Raw genomic sequence first — 19,318 nt, forward strand, 5'->3', positions numbered from 1 at the left:
AAGGTGTAGTTTCCTGTTTGTACTACGTAAGTCTTCTGACTTGCTCTTACAGGTTTTGTAACTGATGTTTTTTGCCTACTGCTGTGGAGGACCTAAATTCCTATTGCTATGTCTCAAGTTGTATGACATCACTTGAATCTGACGCAGATTGTTAGCTTGTCAAAAGTCCCCTGCCTCCTCCATTAGTCTCCTTGTTTCTGTTCTCTATGCTGGCAGTAGGATTTGTGCTATTGGCGATCTAGTGTTGCTGGAAGCAGGACTGACAGAAATTAGTTGACTAGTTCATTGAGTGACCACCCAAGCACCAGTGTAACAGAAGAGCAGGAGATGTGGGGTGTAAGAAGATGACAGTCTGGTTTAATACCACTATACAAGGGGTTTAGCTTCCATGACAGCTCCCATAGCCTGTGGGTGTGGGCTGCCTTCTAAAGAACCCTTAGCAAGTACAGGACTGTGGTGGGTTCACGCTGGCTGGACACCAGGTGCCCACCAAAGCCTCCTTCCTCAAGTGGACAGGGGAGAGAAAATATAACAAAAGGCTCATGTGTCGAGATGAGGACAGGGAGTGATCACTCAACCAATTACCATCATGGGGAAAACAGACTCGACTTAGGGAGAATTAACTTAATTTATTGCCAGTCAAACCAGAGTAGGGTAATGAGAAATAAAAAAAGGATTGGGTAGAAATAGGCAAAAAAAAAAAGAGTCAGCAGTGCCTGTTGAGGTAAAACGGCTGGTAAATCATTGAAATACGTTGTGGTTTAGGCCCAGCCAGCAGCAAAGCAGCATATGGCTGCTCACTGACTTTTCCCCTGCCCGGTGGGATGGGGTGGAGGAAATACAGGGAAAGGCTCCAGGGTTGAGAAAAGGACAGGGAGGGATCACACACCAGCTATGGTCATGGGCAAAAGAGACTTGGGGAAAAAAACAAAATCAATTTAATTTGTTACCAATCAAATCAAAACAGGATAATGAGAAGTAAAAGTAAATCTTAAAACACCTTACCCCCACCCATCCCGTCTTCCCAGGCACAGCTTCACACCCAAATTCTCTACTGACCCCCCCCAGTGGTGAAGGGGGACAGGGAATGGGAGTTACAATCAGTTCATCACATGTTGTCTCTGCCGCTCCTTCCTCCTCAGGGACAGGACTCCTCACACTCTTCCCCTGCTCCAGCGTGGGGTCAATCCCATGGGAGACCGTCCTTCACGAACTTCTCCAACATGAGTCCTTTCCGTGGGCTGCAGTTCTTCACAGACTGCTCCTGCGTGGGTCCCATCCTTCAGGCACACACTGCTCCAGCATGGGTCCCCTGCCAGGTCTCAAGTCCTGCCAGCAAACCTGCTCCAGCGTGGGCTCCTCTCTCCACGGGACCACAGGTCCTGCCAGGAGCCTGCTCCAGCTTCCCACACGGTCACAGCCTCCTTCAGGGCACATCCACTTGCTCCAGTGTGGTGTCCTCCCCAGGCTGCAGGTGGATATCTGCTCCACCGCAGTCCTGCGTGGGCTGCAGGGGGACAGCCTGCCTCACCATGGTCTTCACCACCACGGGCTGCAGGGGAATCTCTGCTCTGACACCTGGAGTACCTCCTCCTCCTCCTCCTTCACTGACCTGGTGGTCTGCAGGGTTGTTTCTCTTACATGTTCTCACTCCTCTTTCCGGCTGCCGTTTCTGTGTGCCCTGCAACTTTTTTTTTTTTCCTTCTTAAATATGTTGTCACAGAGGTGCTGCCACTGTCGCTGATGGGCTCGGCCTTGGCCGGCGGTGGGTCTGTCTTGGAGCCGGCTGGCATTGGCTCTGTCAGACACAGGGGAAGCTTCTAGCAGCTTCTCACAGAAGCCACCCCTGTAGCCCCCATGCTACCAAAACCTTGCCACACAGACCCAATACAAGGACATGTTTGCAGCTTTGGGTCTGTAAGATGTGGGAAAGAGGCTCAACAAATGTTGTCTTCTTTTTTTCCTTTTCTTTAACCAAGCTTCTGACAGGAAGAGCACTGAGGATGCTCATGGATGGGCGAGATGAGTGTCTTTGGAACTTCCAAATGAGCTAGTCTGGACTGCAGCAACAGGTCATGCCTCTGAACTGTTCTGTACATGCCAGTAAATTCAAAAAGTATGGTACCTGATTGCTAGCATGGTCTCTCCTAATGTGACAAACTTAATAAAACATTGAATAGCTTTTAGGTTCCAGTTCAGTGTCAAGATAATTCTTGCTACTTTTTTTTCTTGGCTCCACTGGTTTGTATAAGTTTAGGGGAAAGGTCTCCACCACAGAATGAGCTAAATCAAGCTAACAATTTTATAGTAAAAACTTTGCTTACTTTCACTTTTGCTAAGTGTTGAAGGCACTTAATTTGTCTTTAGTAGGTCTGTCAACTGTCTTGATAAGATCCCAAGCTACTAGCTAGCACACTAAACATGAGCTCAAGCTGTTTCTGTTTGGAAGGACTGGAATTGCATTTGAGAGAGAAATGGGGAAGAAGAAAGGACTTGTTTGTAGGCAGGACCTGTTGGTATCCAGCAAAAGCAGTGCGTGGACTAACCTCATTTGTCCAAAATGTGATAGTCATCTTTCATTTCTTTAGACTCCACGTTGAATCTCTGAAAAGATAATAATGGTCACAGAAGCTTGTGGTAGAGCAGTTTGGGACACTGCAAATGGATCTTGGAAACGCTGTTGCTGCCTGAATGTTATAAAATAGTACTCATAGAAGAAAAATGCTCTATTCCACTGTGAAGAACAATATTGTGGCTATTAGATGACTGCTTTTTTTGCCAAGTGGCTGATTCTTAAAGCAAAAAACCCTTCTGCTGAAGAAGAAAAGAAATTGGATTCCTTCCATAACTAGAATTGGGTTGCCCCAACTTATTTAGATGTTCAGAAAACACTTTAATTATTACCTCATGCTTACTTCAGAAGAAATACTTTTAATAATCCCACAGTTCTGACACATTGCTAAAATTACTTGGGAAAAGGACTGTTTCATTTGCTAGGCATCCAAAATGAGCTTTTCACCTGATGATGTCATATTATTGGTAGTTGTGCAATAATTGGACTTGACAGAAGAGTTGAGACTGAACTGATGCTCTGTTTCTATAAATCAGTGTTGCTTAGATCTTTGGAACTGCATTTCTTATGGAAATGTAGTTTTCTGTCTTTGCAGGGGGCAGGTATCTTTGTTTCAAAAATAAACATCAGATGAAACACTTTGAATGGCATTTGCTTTGAGATAAGTCTCTTTGCTCTTGAGTTTTCTCGTGACTGATCTCAGTGAGTGGGTTTACATACTGCCTTTGAAATGGAGCAGTCCTTAACATGTAATCTTTAGACTTCAGGGGGATGTAATCATCTGCGGAAGTCAGCTTGCATGCAAACAGAATAATTGCATGTAAAAAGTTGCAGGACAAGACTTAGTGCACAACAGATGACCCTAAAGAATTGTTTCAAGCAACTCTGTTTCTTCAGGGAAGCAAACCCCTCTTTTAAGCATACTGCAACTAGTCATGGTTAGCTTTCATTCACCATGCCAGGTTTACTGCTAACTTAGCATTTTCCTTTTTTGAGCCCCAAAAAGGAAGATGAGGGACTCGCATGACAAAGTAAAATAACAATGTCAGCCATTAACTATGTAAGTAAAAATGTAAGGAAAATTGTAAGTAAAAATGGATCCTGAAGTGGAAAGCTTCAGACTTCATTATTCCTATTTCTGATGTGCTGAAGTATTCTGAGCTTTTTTTTTTTTAAGGCAGGTTTGTTTGTGTTTTTTTAAATGCTGTTTTTCAGATTCTTCACCAGAATTTTTTAAGACTTCAGAGTGAGGTATGTCCTTCAGGCTTCTGGGGAATTCCCCCATCTAGAGGGGGCAGTTTCTCTAAGCTGTACCAAAACCCAAGGAGTGTATTTCAGAGCAGTTCTCATCCTCTGCTCTCATCTGGTGCCAGTGATGATCAGGCTGGTGTTCCAAGTGCCTCCAACCAATCTCTGCTGCATGTTCACTGCTCGCTTTAGGCTAGTCCTTACCATGTAGGTTAGAGGTCAATATCTATAGTAAGGCATCTGTTCTTACTTGTAGTAGTAATAACAATATGTAACCTAATGTAATGGGTAGCTCTGAGAAGTGCTGTATTACTTCAGTAATGGTAAAGGACAAAGCAGGTGCATTGAAACATGACTCAACACTTATTCCTTGGTCAAAAGCAAATGGAGAGAGTCTGACTTGGGATGAAAATGCTACCTTTAATGCATCATTCAGAAATGTGGATGCTTTTGCTAGCCCTTCTTGTCAGTGGCTGTATTGATGCATGGTCTTCCTTTTCTCAGGTGAATCAGGCATGTGAAAAACAAATCGTCCAAGTGCTTGTTGAGGACAGTTTTAAGTATGAACTGGTGTAAAATTACTGTTGGGGGGACAAATTCCTCTAGAAAATAGATAAAAATTGTTTCCAAAACTACATACACATTCAGACATATTCCTGGAATTTGCTGCAAACATTCTCATTGAGCATTGACTGTATTTATTACATTCACTGTACTTTTTTTATATTTAAATTTAGAAAATTTTAATGGGAAAATATTGTTCTTACAATTAACCTGCTGGCTTTTTTTATAGTATTAAGTAGAAATACATGTGTTTAATTGAACAGGTAAACTTATAACCTGCCTCATGTTTAAACTGTTGCTTATTATTACCACATTCTTTACCTTACTGTTTAAGTTTCCCTTTTCAGTGACTTTGCTCCTAAGTAGTGGTTCCTTTGACAGATACCCTTCTACTTGAAGTAGCATGTTCACTTGTTATTACTTATTCCTTAGTAACTTATCCTTTACATTATTAGTTGCAGCAGAAATGGAGTCAATGTTTATGTTCTGTGTGCTGGCCTACGTAGAAAAGTAAGATTTTCTTTTAATTCTATTAATTGATGCTAGTGTGTCTTACATGTATGCAAAAAGTTTCAAAATATGTAGTATCAGGAGAGCCTCTTTCATCTTTGTCTTGACAAACATTAAGATTACTGTGCTAAACACTTTCTTACTCAGCTTAGTCCAAGAGCTCAGTAATGAGATAAAGTTCTCTAAACAACTTTCAAAGTTTAGTTTTTAAATATCCTTGAAACTGAGAGAAAAATGATGATGTATAAAAAATAAAATAATTGCAGTGTAAGCATGCTGCTCTGAACAGTCTGTGGACATCTCATGGGCATAAGCACAGCTGTAATTTTGTGGCTGTAGTGAGCTGAGATTGGAATGTATAATTCTAGAATAGGAATTTTTTTTCTTTAAATTGCTATCTTTATAGTACAAATAGAAATAGTATTTTGTGTATATGTAAACCAGATGTACAAATGAAATCAGCAAGGTGCTATTGGAGACTTCGTTATCAACATTGCCTTAACTCAGTAACCCCAAGTACCCATGTTTTCAGCCCTCCCACAGTACGTCTTCCCTCATTTCTTCCAAATCTGTTCCATCTCCCTTCAGGAGACTTAAATGTCCCCTGTCTGTTCTTCAGAAGACACATACTCTGCAAAAGAGTAAATACTAATGCAGTAGTGGGTATGAAGAAACTGTAGCAGACTAACTACGAGTCAGAATACCTGCCTCTTGGATGCTTCATTTTCTGCTTCGCTATCAGAGGAGGTGCTCCCTGTCCTGGCACCCTCTGTGCCTTGCTTAGATATGGAGGCTGGTGGTCCAGAGCAACCAAGCGCTGCTTTCTGCATTCTCTGTGAGTTGGAAAATGATGCTTTGCTGCCCTCATCCTGTGCTGAGTAGCTGAGTACCAATAATGTCACAGCTCTTGTTTCTGCTCGTCTGCATGGTCTTTCTCAGGAGGGTCCATGTGCAAAGTGATACACACAGAAATCCCACCTCTGTTACGGTTTATAGCCTTCTATTAATCTGCAAACAACAGTGACTCAAATTCAAATCTGCAACTTTAAAATGTCTTAAACAGTCAGATAATGTGTATTAGCCAAAGGAGGGTCTAGCAGGGCTGAACTAGCTTTCCAGTTGTTCATCCAGGCATGCCAGCAGACATGATGTTTCATGTGCCTTTAAAAGGTAAATGACTGTATAGCTGGAATCCTAAACCACAATTAAAATTATTGTACTTTTAGTGAGAACTTAACCCTGTTTGCAATGTTGGTCTGTAGGGCACTTCTGTTTTTACTCTCACTGGGAGTCATAGAACCCTTTATATTACAGATTTAGCTATATGTATTATTCCTTCAGGATCAAAGTGCCTCTGTAACAACATCATTGACTTTTGCTTTTGTTTCCTAGGCTGTGAAGATATTATTGCTGAGAGCATCTCACTAGACACCTTAATTGCCATTCTGAAGTGGAGCTCTCAGCCATATGGTTCCAAGTGGGTACATCGTCAAGCGCTACATTTCCTCTGTGAGGAGTTTACCCAGGTCATGACTTCAGATGTCTTCTACGAACTCAGCAAGGACCACCTGCTCACAGCTATTCAGTCTGACTATTTACAGGTAACCTGCAATGCAGAATACAGCTGGTCCTGCTTGAAGCAGGGTATGTTACACCATTACTAGAAGTGCTTGGGAGTAGCTCATTTTAAATTTTAGGCAAGAGTGGGTTTGTATGCACACTAAGCATTCCTTTTATAATATGTTAAAAATGAAATTGAAGTAGTGATTAAGCAAACTATTTTGTACTTGGCTTGTAACACAACCCAAACTGGTGGTATATGCTGTTGCTTAGAAGCCTAATAATAGTTTAGAAACAGCTGCGTATTATTTCAAATGAAGCATTTCTGAACCTAACATTTGCTTTGCATGTTTCAGTGTTTTACAAAATCATGTGATGGTAGTAGTTTTTCTGTAACAATGTACCTCCTAGTTGGGGGCAGTGGGAGCTAATGAACTAGTCATCATTCAGAAGGCTTAATTTATTTTGGGGGCAAGACATAAAAATAACTTTTCTGACAAGTACTGCAGAATTTCTTTTTTTTTTTTTTTTTTGGTGACATTTCTTCAATGATTGTGTTTTAGGGAGAGAAAACCGTCCTGACTAATAGAAAGCTTTTGGATTTTTGTTGCCATTTCTCTTCAGGGCAGATATATTTATAATGATGACCAGCCTTTTATAGCTTAAAGATGACTGGATTTTTTTTTTTTTTAATTATATCTGTCCCAATCTCACCTTTTTTTTTTTAAAGTATAAAGTGTTAGAGATTATTTAAAATGTTCTTTTAAAAAAAGTTTTGTTTACTTCAAACATTTCAGGAATTACAGTAACAGTACTGTTGATCTTCCATGACAGTGTGTACTATGACTATATTTCCTACCCTAGTTGTTAAGGAATTATGTAGATGAATTCAAGTGTTTCAGTACATGATTTTTTCCTCTAAAAATGTTGAGTGATTAGCACATGTATATAGGTATGAACAAAGCAAAGTTGATTTGTTTATAGCATTACTGAAAATCTTTCTCTTCACGTAGATTATAATTTAGTCGGTTTGATTATTTTCATAGCTCTCCAGGCTGTGCAGATGCTGAATTTGTAATGTTAGGTAAGAGATCCAAACACCCAGTGTTAGAACTGCCCCTTTTCATTAACTTTAATCATTCAAATTTAGTATCTGTAAGTTTTCGTGCTAGACAAATTTTTCTCTCTGTAGAAAATTTTTTTCCCCTCTTCCTAGGGATTCAGTAAGTGACAGGAATCTAGAAATCATGATGGTGAAATACCAGTAGTACTACCTTAACATTTTTGGAGGAAGTGGTATGGCAGATCATAAAGTACAAATACTTCACTCTTGGTACAGTTATGTTTCTTGGTAGCTGTAAAAGATCTGGGTACATGGTGATTTTTTTTTTTGGTGTGACATTAAACTAAGCATATACAGATTGCTGACTTTCTCTTTCTACCAGGCAAGTGAACAAGATATTCTTAAATATCTGATTAAATGGGGAGAACACCAGTTGATGAAGAGAATAGCAGATCGAGGTAAAACCTTTAAACCACACAGTACTAAACCAAATAAACCAAAGTGTATGGAAGTTCTGTAACCTAAGGAAATTTATTCTTTGTTTGTTGCATGGTCAAAACTAAACAAATGCATTTTTGTTTTTTTAAAGCTTTTGTTCTCTAAAAAATGAGAACGCAAGCATTCTGAGGAGCTGGGATTGTTTAGCCTCAAGAAGAAAAGGCTTAGGGGGGGGATCTTGGCCAAGTCTAGATTTTTAAAAATTAGATATTTATATCTAATGGCAGGAAGCAAAGAAAATAGAGCCAGACTCTTCTCTTGGCACCCAGGACAGGGTAAGAGGCAATGAGGCATTAACTGAAATACAGGAAATTCTGTTTAAACACAAGAAACTGTGAAGATCTCAGACCTGGAACAGGTTGCCCAGAGGAGTTATGGAGTTTCCATCCTTGGAGGTGTTCAAAACTCAACTGGATGTAGTCATGGGCAACCTGCTTTACCCTGCCTGGGGAGCTATGGGGAGAGAGAAGGGTGGTGGTTGTGGCCAGACCAAACTTCTAGAGGTCCTTTAACCTCTACGATTGTCTGATTTTTTAAGTCTGGTTGATTTCTTGTTATCTCAGAATTATTTTTCTTGTAACTAATTCATCAAATAAAAAAAACGCTGCAGTATCTTTTACTTTTTCTGTACTTATGCAGGCTTCTTGCAGTAGTCTTATTCTTAGTGTACTGTGTCAACCTTTCACTTCAGTTTGAGTACATTTCTCCCACAGAAATCTGTGGTAGTGAGAAACGAGCCATCAAGTGGCATCAGTGTTTTTCCTAAAGTAGATGTAAATGCATTTTTATTAGCTCAGATGCATATTATTGCCACAGTGGTAACTTTGAGGGCAATCTCACATGTGCTGGATGTGGGAAGTATGTTAAATATATACTTCCCAAATAACAAATGCAAGTAGCTTGTAGTTCATCCCCACCACAACCTGTCAGTCAGATAGTACAAGAGGAACAGAAGGGGAAGAACCCACCTGTGTGAACAGAGCAGTGCTAGTGTGGCTACTGTCTTTGGAGGGCTGGCCATGTTCTTGAAATCCACTGTTACTGCTTGCAATACAACCACTTCGTCATGGACATATTGTATGAAATGCAACAAAAAGTCAGTTAAAATAGTGCTTTCAGAGACCTGAATAAGTATTAACCTTGTATTTTCAAAACAAGATTTTCTAAGTGTTTGTCTTGAGGTACATTGGAACATAATGCAGCCAGTTCAACAGTAACAGACCTGGACTGGGGGAGAAGCTGTTAATTTGGAGTAATTTCTCAGCTTCCTGGTCTGTGGTGTTCTTTAAACAGCTCATTTCTCTTTCCTGGAATCATCAGATAATGCGATAAGCAAAAGCAGAAATAAGAGATATGCCAAGTTCTGTCAGATTAGGGCCAAATTTAGTCTAGTAATTTGGTCTAAATTCCTCAGTGACATTCCTGATTTTGCAGCTCTGAGTACGTGGCGGTGTCAGTCAAATACCAGAAAGCATTAGAAATTGTAATGGGCTGTGGTCAAAACTTGAGCTGCCTGTACTGCAGGGAGGATGGGTGTGTTTGACAGGTTTCCTCAAAGAGTGAAGCTAGTCAAATTCAGGTTGGGCACCTAAAATATAGGTGAAGGTAGTTAACTGGGGAGGGAGAATGACCTGAGTGTGTCATATGTTGCCATGTTGCAATCTCTAGGAAGATACCCACTCTTGTCACAGATGGATATCCTTTGACCAGGAGAGCAATTTGAATGGGCTTGACACAGTTGTTACTATTCTAGGTGCCTTGTGTAATTCACCTTAATTTATCCCAGTGGACTCTTAAGGCCTTCATTTGTACAAAATAAGTCTCTGAAAACTGCTGGGGGAAAGGAGAGGAGCTGCAGGAGACAGTCCTTGGGGGAACTGCTAGCAGGGAGGTACAAATGTTTTCATAGCATAGCTCTTGGTAGAGCTTTATAAACATTTACCCCAAACACTATTTTTGTATTTTCTCTCTGGCTTACACTTTGAAACTGGCAGCTGTGCAAATGACCCATGCTCATATAAACTGAACCTGTCTCTATGGATGCTTCATATCAGATTTTAAGGCATGAAATAGTTTTGTGGAACAATGCTGATAAGCACTGTTGATTTAAAATTAGAATTTTCTTTCCTTTTCTATAACTTCCTATTGGCCCTGTAACTCCCACTTTCCTATTTAAACTTTTCAATGTAAACTTGGTATTTCTTGTTCCTTCTCACAGAGCCTAATTTACTCAGTGGTACTGCTCACAGTGTGAACAAAAGAGGTGTGAAGAGGAGAGATCTTGATATTGAGGAGCTGAGAGAGATCCTGTCTCCACTTTTACCTTTTGTCCGCATTGAGCACATCTTACCCATGAATAGTGAAGTACTGAGTGATGCAGTAAGTCAGTAGTCTCATACAAATTCTATTTCTGGGTTCTTTGTACTTCAGATTCTACAAAGTTCAGGGGTTTTTTGTTTGGCTGGGTTTGGATGGGGGCTTTGTGGTTTTTAAGGATTAACTCCTAAAATGTTATAGCTCAGAGTAATACGTGTATAACCCTTTTTCTGGTTAAATTTTCTGTTCTTTAAATCTATCAGAAAGGTAAAGAAAAACGAGGTGTGTAAGGATTCAGTGTAAGAAAATGCATTTCTTGCAAGTTTTTTCCCATATTTATGTTAAAAAAAACCCATAAAACTCTTTCTTGATTCTTAAAGATGAAGAGAGGCCTGATTAGCACTCCTCCTTCAGACATGCTACCAACATCAGAAGGTGGAAAGTCAAATGCCTGGCTGCGGCAAAAAAATGCTGGAATATATGTACGGCCAAGACTGTTCTCGCCGTACGTGGAGGAGGCTAAGGTAATAATCGTTAACAACACTTGGCTGTTGTTAAATTGGATTCATCAGGGGGTTCTGTAAACAGGGAAAGATTTTGGTGTGTTTTGTCTCTCTTTGCATGTACTGGCCTAAAATACTAACATTTTCAATTTAACAAGACTTACAAGATTGATCATCAGGCTCAAGTCTCTAGAACTGGTCAGAAAAATTTCAACAAAATTTTTTTTTGTCGAAATTGAAATGTTTGCGAGACAGATCTTGATGAAATTCCACCGGAAACAAAGCAGCGTTCTGAGGGAAACCTCCCTGGTTTCCAGCCAGTTTGCCGGCCCAGCTCCTCGGCAGCCCTCCTGGCAGGCGGATGGCAAGGTGAGAGCCTGAGAGTCCCAGTTTGCAGCTAGTCAGCAACCTTGGTGCCAGGTCTTTCAGGCTCCCCAGCTCCCACCAGAGCTGGGTGGAGAACTACTATTCCACTCGGCAGAGGACTCTGATGTTTCATCATCTTGTTTGAATCAGAACATATCCAAAATTCTTTTGATCCTCCGCAAAATGGAATAAATATCTTGTGTCCAATTTGACTGAAGTCCTTTTGTGTCCTGCTCAGGCAGTAGCTTCCCTATTTAATATCTTGCATGAGGACTGTCAAAGTGAAGATCTTGTTGCATCTCTGATGGTGATGTTTGGTGACAGAGTGGAGATGGCTCTGTGTGGGACAGAAATATGCCATATTCTGTTTGACAGAATGGGAGCCTTGTAGGTCACTAACTAATGCCACCACTTGAGGCAGCTCTGACTTAAGTCAAGAGCTTGTGAGTCTCAGCAGTGCAGGTGACTGCAGAACAAGAGGATTAGGTAAAGCTGCGCACATCCACATTGCCTGCAAACTCTGACCACTACTCTGGTGAATTCAGAGCCTTTGCCCTGTGCCTAAGAACTAAAATATTTTCTAAGGGTGTGAGTTGTTGCTGACAACTTCTTCAAGGGAGGGGAGAAAAAAAAGTACTTTGCATTTTGGGCACAAAGGTTAGAAAGCACCAGGTGGCACTAAAGCAGCAAAGGAAGAGTAGCCAGTTAAAATTTTATCTTTGTATCTTGGATTGTTAAAACTAACAAAAATGTCTTAAAGAACATGTGATAAACGCTTTGACTCTTTTAGTTTTCAGGTATACAGCATGGGAGTGCTTTAGTAGTAATCTTAAAGTAAAAAGTGTATTCTACATTCCACCACCACCACCCACCCCACCCCCCATCAGGAATCCTACTTGTTTCTGTTGGTTTCATATTATGTTGTTAGTATTTTTAAATGCATCATTAGCTGTTTAACATTAGAGGTAGGACTCTCATACTTCTTATCTGGTAACTATACTCCTATTCATAGTTTAATTATTGTGAAATGCAAAAATTGCGGAGTTTTTGTGATTCCTGATTTTTTTAATTGTTTTTTTGGGTCCCCTGTTAGCCTCCCATTTTTTTGAAATAAATCCATATAATATTAAATGAGAATCTTAAAAGGGTATGCATAAATCCCTTTCTGTTCTTTAAGACATCTGAGGGGAAAACATTTAATTTTCACACTAGCTCCTTCTACTCAGTGGCACAGAGAGTTGAGGCCTATAGGCAGTAATTGTCTGAGACAAAGTCCTGAGGGTCTGGCCTTGAGAAGGTTACTTCTAATCTGACAGGTACCAAATAAACAAAGCAACCTTCCCAAACTTTATTCACCTGCCTGCTCTTAGCTCTGAAACTCAACTCTGATCATGACTGGAAAATGGAATAGAAAATGCTGTGAAAAAGCCAAATACTGTTTGGGACCTGGAAAAGTTACAGTTTAGACATTACTAGACTTGTGGCCTTGGGACTGCGTTTGCAGCAGGTCCGGGTGGGTATGTGTTTGCAGCGCCTTCATGAGGGCTCTAATGGCTGTCGTTGCAGTCAGTACTGGATGAGATGATGGTGGAACAAACCGATCTTGTTCGTTTGCGGATGGTCCGAATGTCCAATGTGCCCGACACCCTTTACATGGTAAACAACGCGGTGCCGCAGTGCTGTCATATGATTACCCACCAGCAAGTTAGCACTAACCAGTCCAGTCCTCCTTCAGTTATAGCCAATGAGATCCCAGGTAAGGCTGCTAGATCACTTGCAATGCTGATTGCTCTCGTGTGAGTGGACGGGGACTTGGGGCTGGGGAGAGTGAATGTGAGTTATTGGATATTATGGTTTCCTTGGAGAGTAGTACTGCACCGTTTGGGCTTCTTCCCACTCAGCAGTAGTCCCTTTTGCTTTGGTTTACTCTGAAGACATTTAATTATTTTTGGATGGCAGAGTAAGTAGTTAGGAAAATAAGCTACTGGAGGGGGTAGTATTTTAACCTGCTTCAGCTGAGCAATTTGAAAAACCTTGGACTGGTTAAGCTTACTGTAGAACACTTGCTGGAGTCTGACCCTCTGTTCTTAGAGTGGTTCTCCGTTTTCTACAACCAGTTGTCCAAGATGGGTAAGATCCAGAAGGCTGGAAAATGGCAAAATACTGATTTCTTTTAAAAACAAAAAGCAGGGGAGTATAACTTGTAGGGCAGTCAGCTTAACTCAGTTTGCCAGAAAAATATTGGAAATAAGCACTCAAAATGCACTTTTTTTTTTTTCGGTTTACGAAATCCACTTTAGCTTTGAAGTCAAATCAGCTTCATTCCATGTGTGGCAGAGTAAGTTTTTGTAGGTGAAATAGATAGGGCCTCTCTTGACTTCAGGATATTTGGGGTGACATTCCCATGGGCAAGCCAGGGAAATATAGTCATAAAGCTACTGGAATATATTTTGTCATTTATGCATTTGATCTTTTGGTGTCAAACTGAAAGAATATCTGGTGGGATTCCCAAAGTGTCTAGGTCTTCTCACCTTTCCCTCATCCTATTAACACTCAGTGTGCATAGAGAATACACTGGCAAAACTTGGAGCTGATGACAAGTTGGGAGGGTCAGTGGATGTTTTGGAAGGCAGGATTAGATAGCTAAATGACCAAGATTAAATTTCAATTCAGTGAAGAAAGTGGGAAGCATTGTGCTTATGTAGGTGTGACCATCTGTGTGCATACAGGAAGGCTGAGGGAAGCTCTGTGGAGAAAAGCCTGAAAGTCAACATTATACAATTCCATAAAGAACAACCATCATGCTAAAATACAAAAACCAATGTGCTGCAAGACATGTGAAGTAATTTGGTCTCAGATGGAGCATTGTGTTTAGCCTTTTAAATGTCCGTACTGGGTCAGGTCAAGGATTTGTCTGTCTTGTCTGGTATCCTTATTCCAGCAGTCACCAGTAGTGAATGCATAATGAAAGTGTAGCATAAAAAGCACATAAAATAATTCCCTGTAAAATTCTGTGTGCTCTTCAACCATTTGCAGCTTGGAGATGTTCTATGGTGGATGGTGTTTCTGTGTAGTTAGTAATTTTAAAAGCATTTTTTAATCCATGAGCTTATGCAGTCTTTCATTAAACTTGCATAAACTTTTGGCATCCATTTTTAGATCAAAGTATCACATTTCAGTAGATATGGATCAGTTTGGGAGTCTGTAGACGGCAATAAGGATGACATGCCACCAAGAAAAGTCATGTTCCTCCCTCCACTCCCCATTCCCCATTTTATAAGCATTTTGTATATCAATTATGTCTCCCTTCAGTCAACTGTGTTGAAAGGAAGTAGATAAACTATTCTTAGAGATGCTGGAGCTGGGACAAAAGTAATAGGTTTCAATTGCTGCAAGAGAATTTAAGTTGAGGTGTTAGGAAGATTTGAAGCACTGTTTAGTTAAACACTGCAGTAAGTTTTCTAGGTTTGTGGAATGGTTTTGATCTATCTGTTTCTTGTGATTTGGGAAGAGACTTGATAAAGCCTAAAAGGAGCTTCTGAAAATTTCTGTAATTTGATAAAGGTTCTAACTGTTTGTTTAGAAACTTGCAGCTGTGCCATCTCAACAGTACATTACACTACTCAGACCTTTTGCCCCTCTACAGAAAAACATAAATATACTCACTATGAATTGAATGTAAATTATTTCATCATAAGATGTGACTTTGATAACACTTTGCTTGATCTTAGTTTCCAAAGAAGTTGAGAAAGGAAACAGGTTCTCAGAGGTCTCTGATGTTTTGCAAAAGTTCTTGTGTTTTGAAAAACTCTGGCTCTGTTGGCAAACGTGAGACATCTTGACCAATCTGAAACTCCACTACAACTTGATGCTGTATAATTTAATATGTAGGAATTATTGCCAGCCCTTTGATTTGAGCATGGATGTGAGCTCTGAGCCTGGCCAGTAGCTGGAACACAGGTATTGTCCTGGTAACTGCCTGCTTTGCTTAGTTCTGTAATTAAGCAAAAGAACTGATTTTTCTGCCAATGCCTTGTGCTAGGAAGGGTAGATGGAGCCTAATTAATTTGAGGAGATTCAGGCCTGTGCCAGCCTGTAACTTGTACAGGAATCCATCCCAAAGCATAGATGGAGCACAGGAACTGCCAGAGGGAGAGCTAGGCAACATTGCCTCCGTGCCCCTTAGGCTGGGCTCTTAGAACAGGGGGTTCTTTACAGCTTAGGTATTCTCCATCTGTCGCTTGCATCTTTCTTGTGCCCACTGCCCGTGGACTATATTTGCATAAATGCTATTGGCATCATGTTTTAGTGCTCTTCTTGCAACACTATTCAGAGCTCAACCTCTGCTGAAGTCTGTTCTACTTTGAGGCTAGGTTCAGCAGGTAATTGGATTTCCTTAGGTATTTTCCAGTTTCAGTTTGAATTAGAAATCCTGCAGCTGACTTGAGAGAATTGTATTTTTTTATGTATGTAATCTCTCTTCCATGTGTTTCACATGAATAATAGTAAAAAACTGAAACAGACCTGGGTTTGAGAAGATAGCACTTTTTAATTAAAAACTTAGATCATTTTTATGCCTACTAGTTTGTAGAACTGCTTCAAACTTCTCTAAATCCTGTTTTTTTCAGTGTTAGCAAAATGCTGGTTGTAGCTAAACATCTGGCTGCTAAAACCAGGATTTTTCAGAACAATTGGAGTGTGTGGAGGTGTTACAGAGGCCACAGTGTACTGCCACAGGAGGGTAGCATGGAGGACTTATTTCCAAGACTTGAAGTCTGGGGCGGGGGAGGGAATATTTTGCACTACTTACGCTTACCCTTCGTGTACCAATGTAAACTTTGTGAAACTGGGACCAGTTGTAGTTGCACAGTGTTGGGTTTTCTCCTTCTCTGTAACGTGAATGTCTTTTCACACTGTTCTTGCTGTCTGATCCATTTAATTTTTATGAGCTTTTGTTACGGACATCTGGTCATGGCAATATATAATGCTTGTAAAGCTGGTAAAGGATCAGATGCCAGGACTTACGTATTCAGAAATCTGGATTTGTCTTCTCTTATGATATGCGCATTTTCCTGAGGACAGAAAGACCACAGAGAAATATCATTCATCATCAAACAGCAGCAAGAAGTGACATGAGGAAGTTTTGCAACAGAATGAATACCCCAAATTATACATAATTTCTTTTTGGAAAGGTTTCTTTTATTATTATTTCAATATGACTGCATAAAACAACATAATTTTAACAAGTTTATGTTGGCTTACAGTTTCTTTAACTTTTTTAGAATGCTTTTTCTGTAGTTAAATACTGGTATTATGGTCTTGTGATTATAGAATTCAATGAGAAGTATGAAGCGTATGCCAAAAAAATCAATGACTTCTTGGCCTGTAGAATTCATGAGGGAACATTCAGTTGTTATTTAAGATATCCTGCTCCCACCTCAAATCATGAAATTCCTGCATCATAAAGGGTTTACCAAGAAGGCTGTATTTGGCTCATTCTAGCAGAAGCTGGAAAAATGGTGTATGGCTTTATCATTTGTATGATATGTGTGTTATCCCATGTGGCTTAATGATGCTCCAAGTAACATGTGTTAAGTCAAACTGTTCTTGGTAGAATGCTTCTTTAAAGAAAGAAAAAAAAAAAAAAAAGCCAAGTCAGCCTGATGTTAGATTTTTCCTTCAGAATTAAATCTAATCATTGCAATCAAACTTGTTGTCTCACAGTTCAAAAAGTAATCTCTATTATCCCCATTTTGTTCTCTATTATCCCTCCAGTTCCCAGTCTCCTCATTGTAAAAGAGATGATCAAACGGCTGCAGGAGCTGCGTCATACTGAGCAGGTGCAAAGAGCGTATGCTCTTAATTGTGGAGAAGGCGCCACAGTCAGTTATGAGATTCAGATTCGTGTGCTGCGGGAATTTGGACTTTCTGATGCTGCTGCTGAACTTTTGCAGGTATGAAAAACTGCTGTATAAGACAAATGCTTTGATTCTGTTCTGCTTATGAATTGACTTGAATGTGTAATCTGCAATAAAAGAACTACTTTGTGGGTATACATGCAGGTGCAAAAATGCTTTGAAATGCCTGCATAACTTTAGAACTGTCCAGGTGCAAATTACAATGAGACTGTGGTATTTGATGTGTGTGATTTTATAAATGTGTAAGTGCAATGTATAAATGTATTTCTCAAGTTGTTGCCATTCAGAGTGCTCTTTACTGCCACCAATTTTGGGGACAAAAAAAATCTGCTGAAGAGGCGGTTGATGAGAACAGTCAAACCATAACTAGAAATCTAGATTATGATTTATTCTTGAATCAGAGAGGAGAGGAAGTCTTAACTAATACAGTAGATCTGCATAGTACGTATCAGGACTGGGAAACTGGAAATCCCACTTCTGTTTGTACATTGCTGTTAAAGCAAATGCATTTGTTGGTCAACTTATTCACACAATGAATCTGATGCTTCTTGTCTGGTTTTTAAAAAAAAAAATCTTTTTTCTGTTGTAGCCATAATCACCTTGAGTGTTGGTAAGGTTTTAAGTGGCACAACTAGCCTGTTAACTATACTAGCAGATTTCTAGTTCCAGTGTGTGTTAGTTTAGGAGATCTTTCTAGATGACTTCCTACTTTGTTTTGTTACATGTTGAGTTTTTTCCTTTGCAGAATCCTCACAAATTCTTTCCTGATGAGCGATTTGGGGATGAAAGCCCACTCCTGACAATGAGACAGTCTGGACGATGTCGTGTTAACAGCACTCCCACTGCAGAAACCATGTTTACAGAACTGGACTCTTTTGTGGCCTTCCATCCACCATTGCCCCCTCCTCCACCTCCATACCACCCACCAGCAACTCCTATTCATAACCAGTTCAAAGTGGGCTGGAAACAAAGGGTGCCAAGTCAACATCCCTCCCGTTCCTTCTCTTACCCGTGCAATCACTCACTATTCCATTCCCGAACTGCTCCCAAAGCTGTACCACCTGTCTACTTGCCCAGTGTTAAAGCAGCACCTCCTGATTGCACTAACACTACAGGTCTGGGGAGACAAACAGTGGCTGCGGCAGCAGCAGTGATGGCAGCTGAGAAGCAAGTAGTAAGTATTATGATTTCTCCTCCCTATCTCTTGCCACTCAAAGTAGTTTATAGAGAGGAGCTGGAGAGAATTCTTATGATGAAGTAACTTGGCTTTGTTAAATAAAAGAGCATCTTTGTTGGTTAGGAGAAGAATTTTCTACCAAACTGGCTGTCAGCATTCTGCATCCCAAAGACATGCTCTAATCCCTGGGAGAATGAACGTTCCGGGGGCAGGAGCATTTTGGAGGGGCAAGGGGGACTCACGAATCTTCTGAAATGCAGTTTGCTCTACATTACAACACAGCATAAGTCAACTTCAGTAGTGAACTGCATGCTATAATTCACGGGTAGAAACAGTGATGATATTTTGGCTATTCACAGGTAAGTAGTCCTTAACTAAACAGGTGTGTATAAAGGGAGCCTGTGGAGAATGTGAAGGCCTTAACAGCTGTGAAAAAGATTTAAAATTGAATAGGCAAGCAGGAATTGGTAATTGCAAATACGAAGGGGTTCATTACATTTAGTTGCTGAACTACAGTATGATGCAATGAAAACAATGAACTATAACATACTGGACAAAGACATAGCTTTGTGAAGTACATGAAATGCTAAATAAAGAATTTGGTAATTTATTTCTGCAGTGAAAAAACTGTTTCAGTGCACAGTTATGTCATAATGAAAACCTCTTCAAGTGCAGATTTGATCCAGAGTTCTGAATGGAAATATGGATTTTTGGTTTTTTCCTTTAGCAATTGTCCTAAATATATTGCACTCCTTATTATAATTTAAGTTAAAATATTTAACTTTAAATTAGCATGGTTTGCCGTTATTTGTTCAAGGGTGGGTTTTGTGGCACATATTTCTCTTGATCAATACTGACTTCACTAAGGAAACCATATAGTGATCTTTTTCACATTAGAAATGTTTCTGCTAGAATGTTTCTATAAAAAATGCAAGGAGAAGCATAGACTTAATATAGGTGATATTTTTGTTCTGTATTCTTTCTGTAATTTGTGAGTTACTAGTAATCAATGATTACTAAAAT

General features: G+C 40.0%; 1 protein-coding gene across 3 annotated transcripts in view; it reads left to right on the plus strand.

Moving 5' to 3' along the window:
* The window catches only part of BTBD7 (BTB domain containing 7), a 60,433-nt gene that overhangs the window by 35,494 nt on the left and 5,621 nt on the right, over positions 1 to 19,318 (plus strand). For 2 of the 3 annotated variants that reach the window (XM_069783580.1, XM_069783581.1), the window contains exons 4-11: positions 6,287 to 6,495; positions 7,900 to 7,975; positions 10,234 to 10,394; positions 10,712 to 10,855; positions 11,090 to 11,203; positions 12,767 to 12,956; positions 16,976 to 17,154; positions 17,864 to 18,292. In XM_069783580.1, the coding sequence (XP_069639681.1) occupies positions 6,287 to 6,495; positions 7,900 to 7,975; positions 10,234 to 10,394; positions 10,712 to 10,855; positions 11,090 to 11,203; positions 12,767 to 12,956; positions 16,976 to 17,154; positions 17,864 to 18,292 (1,502 nt within the window). The remainder of the gene's footprint in view (positions 1 to 6,286; positions 6,496 to 7,899; positions 7,976 to 10,233; positions 10,395 to 10,711; positions 10,856 to 11,089; positions 11,204 to 12,766; positions 12,957 to 16,975; positions 17,155 to 17,863; positions 18,293 to 19,318) is intronic. The other variant, XM_069783582.1, reaches the window with a different exon arrangement.

Source organism: Haliaeetus albicilla, chromosome 5, assembly GCF_947461875.1.
Source record: "Haliaeetus albicilla chromosome 5, bHalAlb1.1, whole genome shotgun sequence".
Taxonomy (NCBI): domain Eukaryota; kingdom Metazoa; phylum Chordata; class Aves; order Accipitriformes; family Accipitridae; genus Haliaeetus; species Haliaeetus albicilla.